This window comes from Molothrus ater, chromosome Z, assembly GCF_012460135.2.
Source record: "Molothrus ater isolate BHLD 08-10-18 breed brown headed cowbird chromosome Z, BPBGC_Mater_1.1, whole genome shotgun sequence".
Lineage (NCBI taxonomy): Eukaryota > Metazoa > Chordata > Aves > Passeriformes > Icteridae > Molothrus > Molothrus ater.
In genome coordinates, this window is record NC_050511.2 from 68,094,253 (window position 1) to 68,109,638 (window position 15,386).

The window sequence follows — 15,386 nt, forward strand, 5'->3', positions numbered from 1 at the left end:
AATGATGCAGGTGAAACAAAAAGTTAAAAAAAAATTGGCAGAAATTGTAAAAGTAAAGTGTCAAAAGTAAAGGGTCAAAAAAAATTTGGAGTAATTACGCTAAGAAGAGCAGAGAAAGGCAGCGGTCCCCAAATTTTTTGTAAAGGCTGTAGAAATACAAGGGAATAATCTACTCTGGGCCAGATCAGTGTATTTTATATGTTTTTATTGGTTAGAAGTAAGCAACCCCACTGACAGTTATGGGATGCTGGAGGGACAATATTTCAGGGCTGAGTTTTATTTTTAGGGAGATTGATACCTGACATTGACAGCCAGTGGCTGGATGATCAGACATCTGAAAGTTCTGACAGGCAGGAAGATGGAGGTGGAGACTCTGTGAAAATGAGGGGGGTCACCAGTTTTTATGGAATTTTAGGAATCCAGCAAGGAAAATTTTGCCATTGAGTGTGTGAACCTGCCAGTATAAAACTGTGCCCTACAGTACAGAAAAGAGCAAACCCTACTGTTGCCCCATGTTTGCACTGGCTGTGAGAAAAATTACTGTTCAGTTTAGGCTAAAACTTAAGAAATCCTATTTCTTTACTGGCTGTGAAAAAACCTTTTTTTTTTCCCCATGTGGATCAACAGAAATTTGTGTTATTCTGTTTCCACGTGTCAATACTCTTGAAACAGCTAATTGTGTGTGGTGCTGGCTTAATTAACACTCATCAATCATGACAGGGGTTGAACTTTCTGAGGTTGTTTCCTCACCTTGTTGCCCTGGGTAAGTGCTCCAGCTCCTTGCCCTGACAATGTGTGTGAAGTGAATTCACTTGCCCTGAATTTTAGGGGCTCATGTAAGGGGTACATAAAAGACTCTGAAATAAGACGAATAAGACAAATACAGTCCCAGAAAAACACAGCAAGTGGAGAAGAGTTGTACATTTGCTCACTTGAATGAGAAATCCATAGAAATACTGGTGTTGCTGTGAGGAGGATACATAACACATCTATTTTTGGTAGGAATCCCAATTTCCTTTACAGGATTCATTTTCCAAACTGCAGTTGCTTGGTCACAGGTGCATGCATCCCCTGGTTTCTCACTGACAGACTCATTCTCTGCTGAGCTGATGTGTCTCAGGCTCTTCCTGTCTCTTTTGGGAGCAAGGAGGTCTTTCCCTGGGACAGAACCTTTTCCAGAGAATCGTGGATTTTGGGAGAGCAGCCACGCCATGATTCCTTATAATGGAAATTAATATCCCCACCCAGCCTCCACATGGGTAGGGATTGGAATCACCAAGGTCAAGCTAAGGCTCCTCAGCTCTGCCTTCCCACAAAGTAACCAGATTTTAACCTTCTGAGGCTGGAAGTTTTTTGCCTCCCTCCCTTTTTTAAGCTGAATTTGTTAAGGTTTGGGAGCGGGTGTTTTGTCTAGTGGCAGAGCACGGGGCTGGAGTCAGAAATTGAGGCTCAGCCTGTGCTTTGGGAACAGCAAGGAGCCTCAGGACAGCTTTTTGTCCATTCAGGAACAGATGGGATGGATTATACTTTGATGGGTTTGTAAGGTCCAGGACTGAGGAAGACGCCCTGCCATTAACTAAAGATCAGCACTGCTAAAGTGTAAAAGGAAGGGGAGATGAATGTTGAGCTCTCACTATGAATTTCAGCAAGGTTTGATAGGGAAGTGAAGGAAAAAAAAAAAAAAAAAAACAAAAAACCTTTAACAAAATTGCAAGGTAATTCAAAGCTGCACAAAGCACAAACCCAGTACATTTTCCTCAGCAAAATCAGCCCTGGCCACCCCCAGCTGCAGGGTGAAATTAATGCTAATCAGTTGCAGGCTTGTACTGCAGATGAACTCCAACAAAAAATCAGCTTCTATGCAGTCTGCTCCAATATAGCCCAAAGATAATATTACAGTTTAGTGCATATTTATGTTATAAAAACATTATGTCCCAAACTGTCAAACTCAGATTTGCAACACATTTACATACACAGTTTAGCCCCTTTTGAAAAGTGATTTTGGAAACCTCAAGGAATCGAATCTGTTTATTTAAATAGTTATCAACTAGTTGCTGCTCAGTTTTTAGAAGTATGTAAGTGTATATCTTGATCTTTCCTACTTGTAGGGTGTTTTTTTAATGTATATGCAAATCAAGCACATGTACTGGAAAAGGAGTCTGTTGTCTGGGGAAATGCAGTTCTGAAAAACATAATAAGTATTAGATTTCTAATAAAGTAAAAGGGTTTGGATTCCTATTGAATTTGCTAATTTTTTATTATACCCAGTAATATTTCAATCCATTAGCACTGACGAGGAATGGATTTTTTTTTTAACAAATATATGATGAAGGAAAAACAGAGATCCAGAAAAATAGGAAATATCTTCTTGTGTCTTGTTTATGAAGCTTAATTTAACACACGTTGTGTTACATTACATTCATACACTGCAGTTCAGAACATCACATAACAGAAAAGCCCTTTAACAAAGGATTTACAAAAGGAAAGAACTGAAGCAGACTCTCCAGCTAATTGATGAAGCAGAGCAAAACACTGTTTATTATTACCCTGCCAAGTTTACATTTGTATGCTTTATTTTCTTGGACCAAGTCACTGAGGTTTAGTAATAGCAAAGATTTGTTAAACAAAAATAACACTTGGACGACAGAAGGGTGAGGGAGAGAAGAGGAAGCAAGGGGACTTTAGGAAACTGGTGGAATAGATACAGAAATGGTTTAGAATGTTCTGAAAGAAGAGTGGCTTCATCACATGGTGACTGCCTTGCTTGACCACAGGGTAATTTCTCTATCTTATTCTGCACTGCCCTGAGGACAAAGAAATTGTTGTAGGCAAGAGGATCCAACAGCAGGAAAAAAAGTAAAAAGGAAGGTGGATATTTATACCAGTGCAAAGTTATTGGCTCATGTGTTATCTTGTCTTCAGTCCCCCTGAGTCCTACAGCACTTAGTTCTGCAGAGATGTCTGAGTTTAAACATTCTGAGCTGGATCTTCTCTAATACCACTTTATTTCGGCTTATTATGAGATTGGGCTAAAGCCAACTGTAAAATTTAGGTCTGGGTTAAATTTCCAAGCCCTGCCAAAGATTAGGGTGGTCTGATCCAAACTTTTGTTTCAAGTCTCTCTGTTCTTGTTTTATCAAACCCACATGGGGAGGTGATTCTTCAGTGCTTTCTGAAATGTCTTTCATGCTCCAAGGAACAATGTTTAATTTCTGATATTTTCCACAAAACAAGCAGAAGAAAAATTTAAAGAAAAAAGTGCCAGGTAAGGGCAGTGACTGTGATTAGACGTCACTTTTGAAACCATCCTGGAGGTGTCCCCACGTTTCCCAGCCCCTCTTGGATGTCCTCTGTCGTGAGGTCTCTCTGCTGACCCTGTCTGGCCAGGGATGAGCACCAGACAGGGCTTGGGGACAAGGCTGTGTCCTTGTCCCCTGGTGGGGACAGAGCATTTGGCAGGGCCATGCTCCCTGCACAGTGACCCTGTCCCAGGGTGAGCCATCACTGCTGCAGGGGCAGAGAGGGGACACACATGGCTTCCCACCAGGGCAGTGCCACCATCTGTGCCAGGGGAAACCTGTCCTCTGTGAGGAGCCCGAAACCAGCAGAAAAGTCTCCCACACAACTTCACTGATTTCATTTCCCCACTGATTTCATTTCCTGCTTTAAAACCTCAGGATGCTAAAATTGAGCCTCCTACCAGATTAGCCTTGAAACGCTGTTGTTAAGGCAGACATTATTCCTGGAATAATGTGAAATTTAAAAAATTTAAAAAAAAAAAAGCCACCCGAAAAAAACCCCACAAAAAGTGCAAACAAAAAGCAATTGTCTTGAACATCTCAGGAAATCTTGGCAAGGGCTCATGCAAAGAACACAACACTCTTTTATGTAGATCAAAACATTTCATCGTAATGTCTGTGAGTCAAAAGAAATAATTCATAGAAATTCAACTATTCAATTCAACAATTTCTTCTTTCTGAATTGCTGCCAGGAACTCCCCTATTCCCATTCCACACTAAAAAAAAAAAATCACCAAACCAATGAAGCAACAAACAAAAACATACACCAAAAAAATAAAACAAAAAAACAACCAAAAAAAACCAACTAACCAAATTAAAAAAAAACCCAAAACAAAGCAAAACAAAGAAACAATCACCCAAACAAACAAAATTAAAATAAGCAAAGAAAAACAGCCCCAAACAAACAAACAAATTCAAAAAGTAAAGCTATATTAGGGTTTAATTGACTCTTTTTAAAACGAGAAATTGACCTTACAATGAATAAATGGAAATTTTCCATGAAAAACGTGTAGTTGCATAATTCCAGCTAGCTCTGCTCCTCCTTAAGCATGGTGAGAGTAGGGCACTGAGACCACTTTGGTGACAGCAAGGTGCAGGTGGGAGCAGCATGCAGACCTGGCAGGGAAGGGGATGAGGCCATGGGGAGATGATCCTGCTAGGTAAGGCAGCACAGAATCACAGAATTAATCACAGAATCAACCATAGAATCACAGACTCAATCACAGAATCACAAGATGAACCAGGTTGGAAAAGACCTTTAAGACCATCTAGTCCAACCCATGACCCAACGCCTCCTCATCAACTAAACCCTGGCAACCCAGTGCCACATCCAGTCTTTTTCAAGCCAACCCAGGGATGGTGACTCCACCACCTCCCTGGGCAGCCCATTCCAGCACCCAATCCCTCTTTCAGTGAAGAATTTCTTTCTAACATCTGACCCAAACTTTCCTTGGCACAGCTGAAGAGGTAAGGCAGCAGCCCTAACCTCTTTGTGGCATTTGCTGGGTCCCCAGGATGAAGGAGGAATTGATGAATCTGACTCCACGTTCTTAGAAGGCTAATTTATTATTATATTATATTATATTATATTATATTATATTATATTATATTATATTATATTAATTATATTTATTATATTATATTATATTAATTATATTTATTATATTATTTTCTATTATAAGAGTACTATACTAAAATTATACTAAAGAATAGAGAAACGTTACAAGAAGGTTTCAAATAATGATCATGAAAACTTGTGACTGCTTCCCGAGACCCGACACAGCTGTTGGTGATTGGTCATTAAGTCAAAACAATTCACATGAGACCAATCAAAGATGCACCTGTTGGATAAACAATCTCCAGACCACATTCCAAAGCAGCAAAACACAGGAGAAGTGAATCAGATAATTATTGTTTTCATTTTTTTTTCTGAGACTCCTCAGCTTCCCAGGAGACTAAATCCTGGGCAAAGGGATTTTTCAGAAAATATGACAGGGACACCTCTTCCCAAAACCAGAGCTGCTGTGCTGCCAATGGGGCATTTTTCCACCAAAAAAAAATCGACACTGCCACACACCGTGGATCCAACCTTTAGCTCCCCTTTACTCCTCCTCCTGCTGGCTGCCAAAGCTGTTCCCCTTCTCCCTGCCACCTTGATTTATTAAAAATATGGATATTGATCTAGCACCGATATCCAACTGTGACAGACAAAGACTCTCTAACAGTTTAAAGTTAGAAAAGTGAATGTTTATTGCAATGCCCAGGCAGCGGTGCGAGATAGCTCCCAAATACACACTGTGATTTACAGGTGATTACAGAGTCCTTTTATCTGTACAACTATTGAAGACCCAAAATACAAATGCATATTCATCACTTTGGTACATCTCATTCCTCGCTTCGTATGGTAATTAGTTCAAAAGCTATTAAGTATGCGTAGTTTGTTCCTTGAAATGGGTCGGTGGTCCCTTTCATTGGGAGGGGTCCCAAAATGAGGAAGTAAATGAAGTCTTCCTCGTTCTGACCTTTCTACCTTTTCAATGCAAATATGACAAATGAACCCTTGGTAGACCTCCCATTGCCATCTTCAATTGGTTGCAGAACAGAGGAGGCCTACAATTGTCTTATGTTCCTAAAAGCTATTCATCAGATTCTATATTCTTCATTATAAACCTAGCTAACTAAACATTGTGTTGACAAGCAATCAATTATTAGTTTACTACTAACTCTTAACTTCATGAAGTTAAGAGTTAGTAGTTAACTAATAACTACCCATGAAGGCCTACCCATTTATTTTTGATTAACTCCAATAAAGCTTATCTCCAACTAAAACCTCAGCTCCTATAAAATCCCTAAATTCTTTAAACTTTATGCCTCAGTCTCAGTGCCTGGTAACTCTCCTCTCCCCCTGCCCCAGGTGTGGTGTTCCCCTACTCCCCGCGGCTGGGGCGGTACAACCTGAACTTCCACGAGGCGCAGCGGGCGTGCGCGGAGCAGGACTCGGTGATGGCCTCCTTTGACCAGCTCTACGACGCCTGGAGGTCGGGGCTGGACTGGTGCAACGCCGGCTGGCTCAGCGATGGCTCCGTGCAGTACCCCATCACCAAGCCCAGGGAGCCCTGTGGGGGCAGGAACACCGTGCCCGGGGTCAGGAATTACGGCTTCTGGGACAAGGACAAGAGCCACTACGACGTCTTCTGCTTCACGTCCAACTTCAACGGTGAGAGCGTTTCCTTGGCCTTTCCCTCGTAAAATGGCTGTGCTTAGGCAAGGTGCTCCGGGGGTAGGAAAGGGTGCTTGGTTTGTCAAAGCTCGTGTTAAACCTGGAAGATGCTAGGAATGAAATAATCAAGGTAATTAAATAATTGTGGGATTTCCAAGGGTATGCGCAGGGAGTAAAGTCGTGTTTGCCACATGGCCACATAGATAGTTTTTACAACTCTGGACTTGTACTGACAGGATTTTCTAATGTCTCCCCTTTCACCCCTTGAAAATTTATACATACCCTTTATACCTACCCCATTAAAATTTCTACACACCCTTTTAATGCTGGTGTGTAACCAGTTTAATTCAGTTCAGCCTTCGAACCTGCAGTTCATTAATTAAGGTTTCCTGTTGAAGTCAATAATTCTGCTCCTATTGCTAAAATCTGTCAGCAAAACAAAATTTTGATCATCACTGCACCTATTCTGCCATGTCCAGTAGCTCCTGCTCATGTACCAGGTCTAATATGACTAATAGTTCCTTATCAGCAGACCTATTTCTAGATTTATTCATAATTTAGATTTCTAATCTTAGTACACTGCCAAGTCACTGATCACTTTTGCTCTGAGGTTGGACTTCTGTAAACCTTACTTTAGCAACTGCAAGTTTGTTGTTTTTTTGTTTTTTTTTTTGCTATTAGTTGATATATTTTTTTTAGGTATGAAATGAAATTAAAGGACCCAGTCTCAGCTTGCTATCGTTTTTCAGGGCTTACCTAGTGTCAGGAAAACATTTAGAAAGCATTGCTGTGAATGCATCCAATCCTCTACAGCATCCTGCTTGTGGATAATTCCTACATAACTCTGCACAGGTTTGGCTTGCAGCCCACTCAGACCATGGAGTGTGTCCTTTTTATACTTATGCACAGATTGCTCAGCCACAGTGAAGGAGTTTTGGCCTACAGCAGAGCAAAAAATAAACATAAGGCTTGGTTTCAGAAGATATGCTCCAGTGCTAAGTCTGCACCACCCTCCACAGAAAAAGACCCATCCAAAAAAAAAAAAAAAAAAAAGAACAAAAGCAAACAAAAAAAAAGTACCCTCCCAAAATAAAAATCAAAAAATAAAAACGAAACAAAACAAAACAAAAAAACAGAAAAAAAAAAAAACAAACCAAAAAAAGCCACCAGAAAACAAAAAAATACACACAAGAATAAAACCCCCACCAAAAAAAAAATACAACAGGAAAACCCAAACAAATCCTCAAGCCAACAGTATTACATTTGGTTCAAAGTGATCGGAAACAAAAGTTTGGCTGATTTCTTTATCATACTGCTTCATCCCATTAAAAGCTGGCTCAATTTTTCTTGCTTCGTTTATCTAAGCTGAAATCCTGTATGAACTCATCTTTTCTATACAGATTTAACCCTGTGCTGTAGAAATATCACCAGGGTATTAAATAATCAAACAGCAATAATTAAAATGTGATAGCTGCACTTTTTTTCCAACCCTTGCAGAGTAAAACCTTGTGACTGCTGCTCAGTGATCACCACCCTTTTACACACCAGCTGCTGAGCAGCAGCATCTTTTAAGGAAGAAAATGCATAATTTCTGGGGAAAAGAAAGAATAATAAGTACTGACTAAGATAAATATTAGAAAAAGAGAGAGACAAAGAGAAAGTATAGATTGATAGATATAGATATATAGATGATATATGGATACATAGATATACACGCATATAGATAGATATATAGATATATAGATATATAGATATATAGATATATAGATATATAGATATATAGATATATAGATGTATGGATACAGATGATATAAAGAAGATATAGATTACAGATATATAGAGAGATATAGATGGTGTGGATATAGGTATAGATATAGATATAGATTATAGATATAGATATATAGATATAGATACAGATATCCCCACAATTCAGTGTCAAATGTCACTCATGACATCAGCTGAAAATCCAGATTTCTGCTTCTCTCGGCTTCCACTCTCTTAACTCACCAGATTACATTTTCCTCACGTGTCCCTGCCGTGTTCTCCACTGCTCCTTGTCCCAGGCTCACCCCCATAACCACAATTAACCCAGGCACTCTGCCAGCTCTCCTGTTTTTGGCACAGCATTTTGGATAAAGTGTGTTTAATGGCATATGTTGGCTCTCTCACTGCAGAGGGAAAAGGTTAAAATTGCACAATTTGCCACCAGGCTGGGGTGAGCATTTGGCAAAGATAGTAGCTTAAGGCATTAAAAAAAACCCCAAAACAAACAAAAAAAAACCAACAAAAACCAAACCAAACCAAACAAAAAGAAAAGAAAAGAAAAAAATCCACAAAAAAAAACCCCAAAAAACCAAAAAAAAAACAAAAGAGAAAAAACCTACCAAAAACAAAACACCAAAACTTGGAAGAAAAAAAAAAAAAAAGAAAAAAAAAGAAAAAAACATGAAAAGGGAAAAAAAAACCAACAAAAACAACAAACCTCTATTACTGCAAGACCCAATATTGATTCTCTCAGCTCAGGAACAGCCAAGGAAAATGAGAGGTGGTTGGGACACGGCGCATTCCCAGTGGCTGCTGGAGTCTCCTGATAGTAGGAAACAGAGGAGCCTTCAACTTTATGTAATGGAGATGGGAAAATTCCAAGGGCCACAGGAGCAGGGAAGGATAGGGAGAATTTAAAGCAAAAAAAAAAAAAAAAAGTTGTGGGAGCTTCTATAAAAAAAAGTCAGGTTTAGATACCTTCTAAATGGTTTCTCTGTAGGGGGAAAAAAATCCCCAAATATATAATGATCTCAGGGATTATTAAAAAAAAGGTTCAATTTCAAATAATTCAGCTGTAAAAGAAAAATATCTTGATTTTTACCTGAAGAAGAAAGGTAAAAGCCATGGTATTTAGCCATTTGGGTAAAAAAATTAAAATGCAATCATCAGTGCAGTGAATCCAAATCCAGGTTCAGTGTTTTCCCTGTGGAATTATTGGATCCCAACTGTGATGACCTGGATACACAAAAAATAATGGCTAAAAATGAAGGCATTATACCATTAGAAAAAACATTTACATGCTTTTCTGTTACCTGCACAAGGAAATAGCTTGAGCAAAGCTCAAGTAATATCAAATAATCTTGTTACTTTATGAAATTACCCTCCATGATGACTTTTCATAGAATAAGGCAAATACAACACACATTTTGTTCTGCCTGTTTTTTACTGATTTATACTCAAATCTTTCTGTTGGTTCATACAAGATTTGTTCATGTTTTGCACCCAAGAACATGAAACCATTTCATACCTTTTATATCTAATTGTACCAGCAATCTACCAGTTTATAAAGATATATATAGTGATGTGTTTCATAAAACAAAGCAAAGACCTGCTGCTGTCTGAGAAATCCATCAAAACATTTTGAGATAACAAAACATTTTCTGCCTGCACTGGGTGGCAATATGTTTCCCAATCTGTTTTTACATTCCTTGTGCTGATAAAGTCTATTGAAAATGAGTGTACACGAGTGGGGAGGGTTCTAACCTAAATTTGAAAATTCCACATTGAAATTTCCTGGTGTCTGAGGGCTCAGCTTTGCTCTCTCAGAGCAAATTTCTCTTTCACTTGTCCTGCCCAATGGAAACCACTTTAGTCCATGACATCTTTAGAAAGGTTAGGTGATCCAAAGTTTTTCCAGGGCTGCAGATCACCCAAATTTCTCTCCTTCCCTTGTCCCAAGGAATGAAGATGCTCCTCCCCTATGCAATCTCTCCAGATGATCAATTTGGGGAAATAAATGCAGATAAATCCTTTTGTTACAATCTTCCTCACTGAGCCTAACAGCCATAAACCAAGGAATGTATAATGGAAGAGCTGAGTGGTTATTCTTTATTTCTTTTCAAAGGTCTTCTGAAGGACAACAGTTCTTTTTTGTTTTTAAGGAAAATCCCTGAGAATCTTTTGCACCGAAAAGTGCTAAAAGAGCTAAATGTACATGTACTTATCAGGTCCTCTATAATGAAGCATTTTAAAAGAAAATAAAGTACAAGTACAGCTTGCATCACACTTTCCCCTCAATAACATGCATTTTGTTATATACCTTTTCCACAGAACCATAGTGCACAATTGATCTTTCATCAGCTCCAGGAGAATCAAGTAAAAATCTTGTTTTAACAGAGTTAAGAACACGAGGAGTACATTTTTGAGAGCATGTTAAAAGCACAGCTGTGAGCCACCTGTTTATCACAGCAGTGCATGAGACAAGCAAGCCACCTCTGCCATTTAAATGGGAGAAAGCTGTGGAAAGTCCTGCCTGAATAATGCTGACTGTTCATTTGACTATTTCAGAGTATTTTATCACTGGGAACATGTAGCAACTGTTCCAAAGAGAGAAATTGAACCCAAAATAAAATCACACACCCTTTATTAGCAGTGGTTGCTTCTGACTCACCGGAGTCATTACTGGTATTGGTGTGTTTAAATTTATTTTTTCCTCACATACTTAATTCAAAATCAGTTATTTGAGAGGATCACTGGATGTCAAAATATTTACCAGGTCTTAAATATTTCTCTCCTTTTTTTTTTTTATTTTTAAATAAGAGAAACTTACTAATAAGCCTCTCAATTGAACACTAAGCTTGAAGAAATCTCCAAGTGTGAGTCATCTCTCAAAATTCCACAGTCACAAGGGTGTGGGGTGTGTAGGTCAGTGGCTGGAGTTTCCCTCTTTCAGCTTTCTGTTACACACAAAATCTTAAAATAGCTGTTATAGATGGGGTTTGGGCAGGTTTGCACAAACCCTCTGCCCCACGGTTTGGGTGTGAGGAGTCAAATCAGGCAGGATCCTCTGTGGAAGTGACCCAACCACCCAGCACTAATGAGAGAGAGACAGAAAATTCCTCCCTGCCCTTCCACATCAATTAAACAAATTCTGAGACTGAACAGTCAGGAACCCTTCCCAACTAATATCGGGGGGAAAACTGCAAATCTGCACAGAGTTTATTAATGGAATTTTATGTAATAAGACATTCTGGATGCACATTGCACCCCTGCGGGGTTTACTATTAAATTTCTCTTGTTTGAGGGAGGAGCAGAGTATAGGAGTTTTTTATTATTGATGTCATATGTCAAATGCCTGACCTTACTGCAAATCCCTAGGAAATTACATTCCATTGACATATGGCTTGAAGAGCACAAACTAGGTGAAGTTTACCCAGTATCAGTCCAAACCCCTGTTCCCCTAAATCAGAAAGCCTGTTTGCTTTGGGGAAACCTCTTAAGAGTGTATCAGTAACAGGATTCCATTTAGTAAACATTCCCTTTAGCAGCACGTTGTAAATGCTCTCAGCCTGCCAAAACAGAGTATTAAAAAGTGTTCTACAAAGGGATGATTACCTGTTCTCAAGAGTTTTGGAAATTATGGAAATTTTGGAATTTCGGAGTTATGGAAATTATGTAGGTATTGTCTCTGACATCAATGAATTTTTTTAAAAGTCTCTTTTCCACCGCAGCTGCAATGTAGATTCCTTTTTTTAAAATGTTGTTGTCTTGATATCCAATTTCCAACCTTTAGACAGGGTTAATTCAATTACCTTTGTATCGTGATCTGACCTGACTTTCCTTCATTTAGAAAAAAAAAAATCCTGTTTGATTTTTGCAGGAATATGAAGCTGATATAACTCTTAACTTGCTCAGCATTTTTTCTTCACCAAGAAAGCAATCTCATACTAGGCATAGTTCTGTGTATCTACCTGATTTTTGTGAGGCAGAAAGTGGATATTGTGTTGGAGTACATTCTTAATTAATCAGTAAAGAATGTGCTCTGGAATTAGAAGGTGCCCAGAAGAATAAAGAAAAAATTCCTTTTTTTCACCTAACTCTCCTCTTCAGGAGCAGGCAGATTGGAAAGTTGTGAATTTATTTGGAAATTACTGAATGCCTTCAAAGAAACACGATTCTTCTGCAGTCCACTTGGCTGTCAGAGCAGTGATGATAAATAATCCCAAGTACAATGAATGAAACGCTCACAACGAATGTTTATTGCCTTGATGAATGGAATCAATACCAATATTATCGCTGCGTATGGATCAGTCGGGTAGACTTTGCTTTTTGGGTTTTATTTTCTGGCGTATATTTTCATTACCTTGAGACAGGGAACATTTTTCTCAGCAGCACTATCAGCTCGGTCTCGTGTTGTGGTGAGGATATTCCCTTTGATGCCTAAAGAGAAACAGAGCTGCAGAACTGCTGGTGAAGACTCACAACAGACATAATTTTGGTCCACCACAGGCTCAAGCTATCCTTCTGAGAAGCTGTTGGATACCTTGGCTTTCTCACAAAAAAAAAAAAAAATTTAAAAAAAAAAAATCTTTTTTTTTGCTTGTATTTAATCAGAGACAAGGTCACCACCTTGTCAGAGAGCAAAAGAGCATGTGTTACCTGCAGCTGCCCTCCCCTAAAATGCTATCACTTAATGCTGAATGTGACTTCAGGTGGAGAGGCCATTGATATTAGAAGAAATAAATGAATAAATGTAGCATTGCCTTTTTTTTTTTTTGGTGGGGTTTTTTGGGTCTGTGGTTTTGGGGTTTTTTTTTCTTGTTCAAACAGTCTGTTTTCTGTACCTGGGCTGTTTTTTGAGTAAGGATTTTTTTTTTTTGTCCTGATACTTATCAATTCATCCCAAAAAAATCACAATATTTTCAACAACACAACATCCAACTGGCACAGACCCAGATTAACCACATGTTCACATGATCCTTCAACAGAATATCTCCATTTTTCCTCAAAAGTCAGCATTATTGTATTGTTGCCTGAAATCAAAGCAGAAAAAAAGCCTTGCTACAGTATTAAAATGGAAAAAAAAAAAAAAAAAAGATAAAAGAAGGTAAAAAAGAAGTTCCTTATTGGAAGCTTCCAGGTGTATCCATAGTCACATTGTGCTATGGGCACAATGGTATTGAATTTCTACAGTTTTTATAAGGTTAACTAATTATCTAAGAGATACATCCAATAGGAGATTCAGTTGCCCCTTGGGTTTTGGTGCAAGGGCTTCTATGCCCCAATTCCTGTTACGTCTTCTTATAGGTTCTCTACTTGACAATAAGACCAAGAAGTATTTCAGGAATGTGCTAAAAGGTCAGCTTATTACTCTAAAATCTTAGAGGAAGGGTAGGAAAAATACAAGGAGCTGTATAACTGGCATACAGAGCTGTGGATGTATGAAAAGTGTATGAAATTGCATAAAAAGTAAAACTCTTTAGGCAACACCATTGAGGTCACAGAATCACCTGAAAGGAAGTTGTGGTCACGTGGGGTTGGTCTCTTTCTCCAGGCAGCACTGACAGAACCAGAGAAGACAGTCTCAAGATTCTCCAATGGAAATATAGGTTGGATAATAGGAAACATTTTTACAGAAAGGGGGATAAAATTCTGGAATGGCTGCCCAGGGAGGTGTTGGAGTCCCCATCCCTGGGTGTGTTTAAAAAAAGCCTGGACGTGGCACTGGGTGCCAGGGTTTAGGTGAGGTGTTGAGGCTCGGCTGGACTCGATGATCTTGAAGGTCTCTTCTAACCTGGTCATTCCGTGGCTGGACTTGATGATCTTGAAGGTCCCTTCCCACCTGGCTCATTCTGTGGTTGGGCTCAATGATGTTGAAGGTCTCTTCCAATTTGGAATTCTGTGGTTGGACTTGGTGATCTTGAAGATCTCTTCCAACCTGGAATTCTGTGGTTGGACTTGATGAGCTTCAAGGTCTCTTCCAACCTGGAATTCTGTGGTTGGACTCAATGATCTTCAAGGCCTCTTCCAACCTGGAATTCTGTGGTTGGACTCAATGATCTTCAAGGCCTCTTCCAACCTGGAATTCTGTGGTTGGAAATGATGATCTTCAAGGTCTCTTCCAACCTGGAATTCTGTGGTTGGACTCAATGATCTTCAAGGCCTCTTCCAACCTGGTCATTCTGTGGTTGGATTCAATGATCTCGAAGGTCTCTTCCAACCTGGAATTCTGTGATTCCCCGTGATCCTTTGATTTAAGACTTTCAAGATTTAAGCCCGCAAAACACCTCCAGCACCGCCGACACCCAACCTCCACAACACTAACAACTCCGTGTTCCCCCTTTCTCCCCAGGCCGCTTCTACTACCTGATCCACCCCACCAAGCTGACCTACGACGAGGCCGTGCAGGCCTGCCTGAAGGACGGCTCCCAGATCGCCAAGGTGGGGCAGATCTTCGCGGCCTGGAAGCTGCTGGGCTACGACCGCTGCGACGCGGGCTGGCTGGCGGACGGCAGCGTGCGCTACCCCATCTCGCGGCCGCGCAAGCGCTGCAGCCCCAGCGAGGCCGCCGTGCGCTTCGTCGGCTTCCCCGACAAGAAGCACAAGCTCTACGGGGTCTACTGCTTCAGGGCCTACAACTGAGAGGGCACGCCTAGAGCCTGAAAGTTTTTCTGGGTTTGGTTTGGTTTTTTTTTTTTTAAGTGTGAAAGATGTCTTTTTTTGGGGGTTTTTTTGGTTCTTTTTTGGGTTTTTGGGTGGTTTTTTTTTTGGTATGAACTCATGCAAGCTGCCAAAACTGTGATAAACCTCTTTTACTTACTGTAAAGAGTCATTTTCGTAGACACTCCCTCCCCCAAACCCGTCGGTTTGGTTTTGGGTTTTGTTTTGTTTTAGTGTTTTGCTTTTTTAGGTTTTTTTTGTTTGTTTCTTTTGTTTGGTTTTTTTTTTGGTGAAAATATCTTTCCATAGATATTTTAAATTAATATAATTTAATGGGAGCTCTAGGTAAGGAACTTTTTAGATTCAAATTCTTTAAGCTATGTCATCCCAAAAAAATTATAATTTTCATGAATGGGGCATGCAATAGAGCTTGACAATTGCTA

The 15,386-nt window shown here is 39.6% G+C and overlaps 1 protein-coding gene across 3 annotated transcripts in view; it reads left to right on the top strand.

The window, feature by feature from the left end:
- Positions 1-14,925, top strand: part of HAPLN1 (hyaluronan and proteoglycan link protein 1) — a 34,760-nt gene extending 19,835 nt beyond the window's left edge. For all 3 annotated transcript variants that reach the window (XM_054517932.1, XM_036403500.1, XM_036403499.1), the window contains 2 exons: positions 6,214-6,516; positions 14,636-14,925. In XM_054517932.1, coding sequence (XP_054373907.1) covers positions 6,214-6,516; positions 14,636-14,925 — 593 coding nt within the window. The remainder of the gene's footprint in view (positions 1-6,213; positions 6,517-14,635) is intronic.
- The last annotated feature ends 461 nt before the right edge of the window (positions 14,926-15,386 follow it).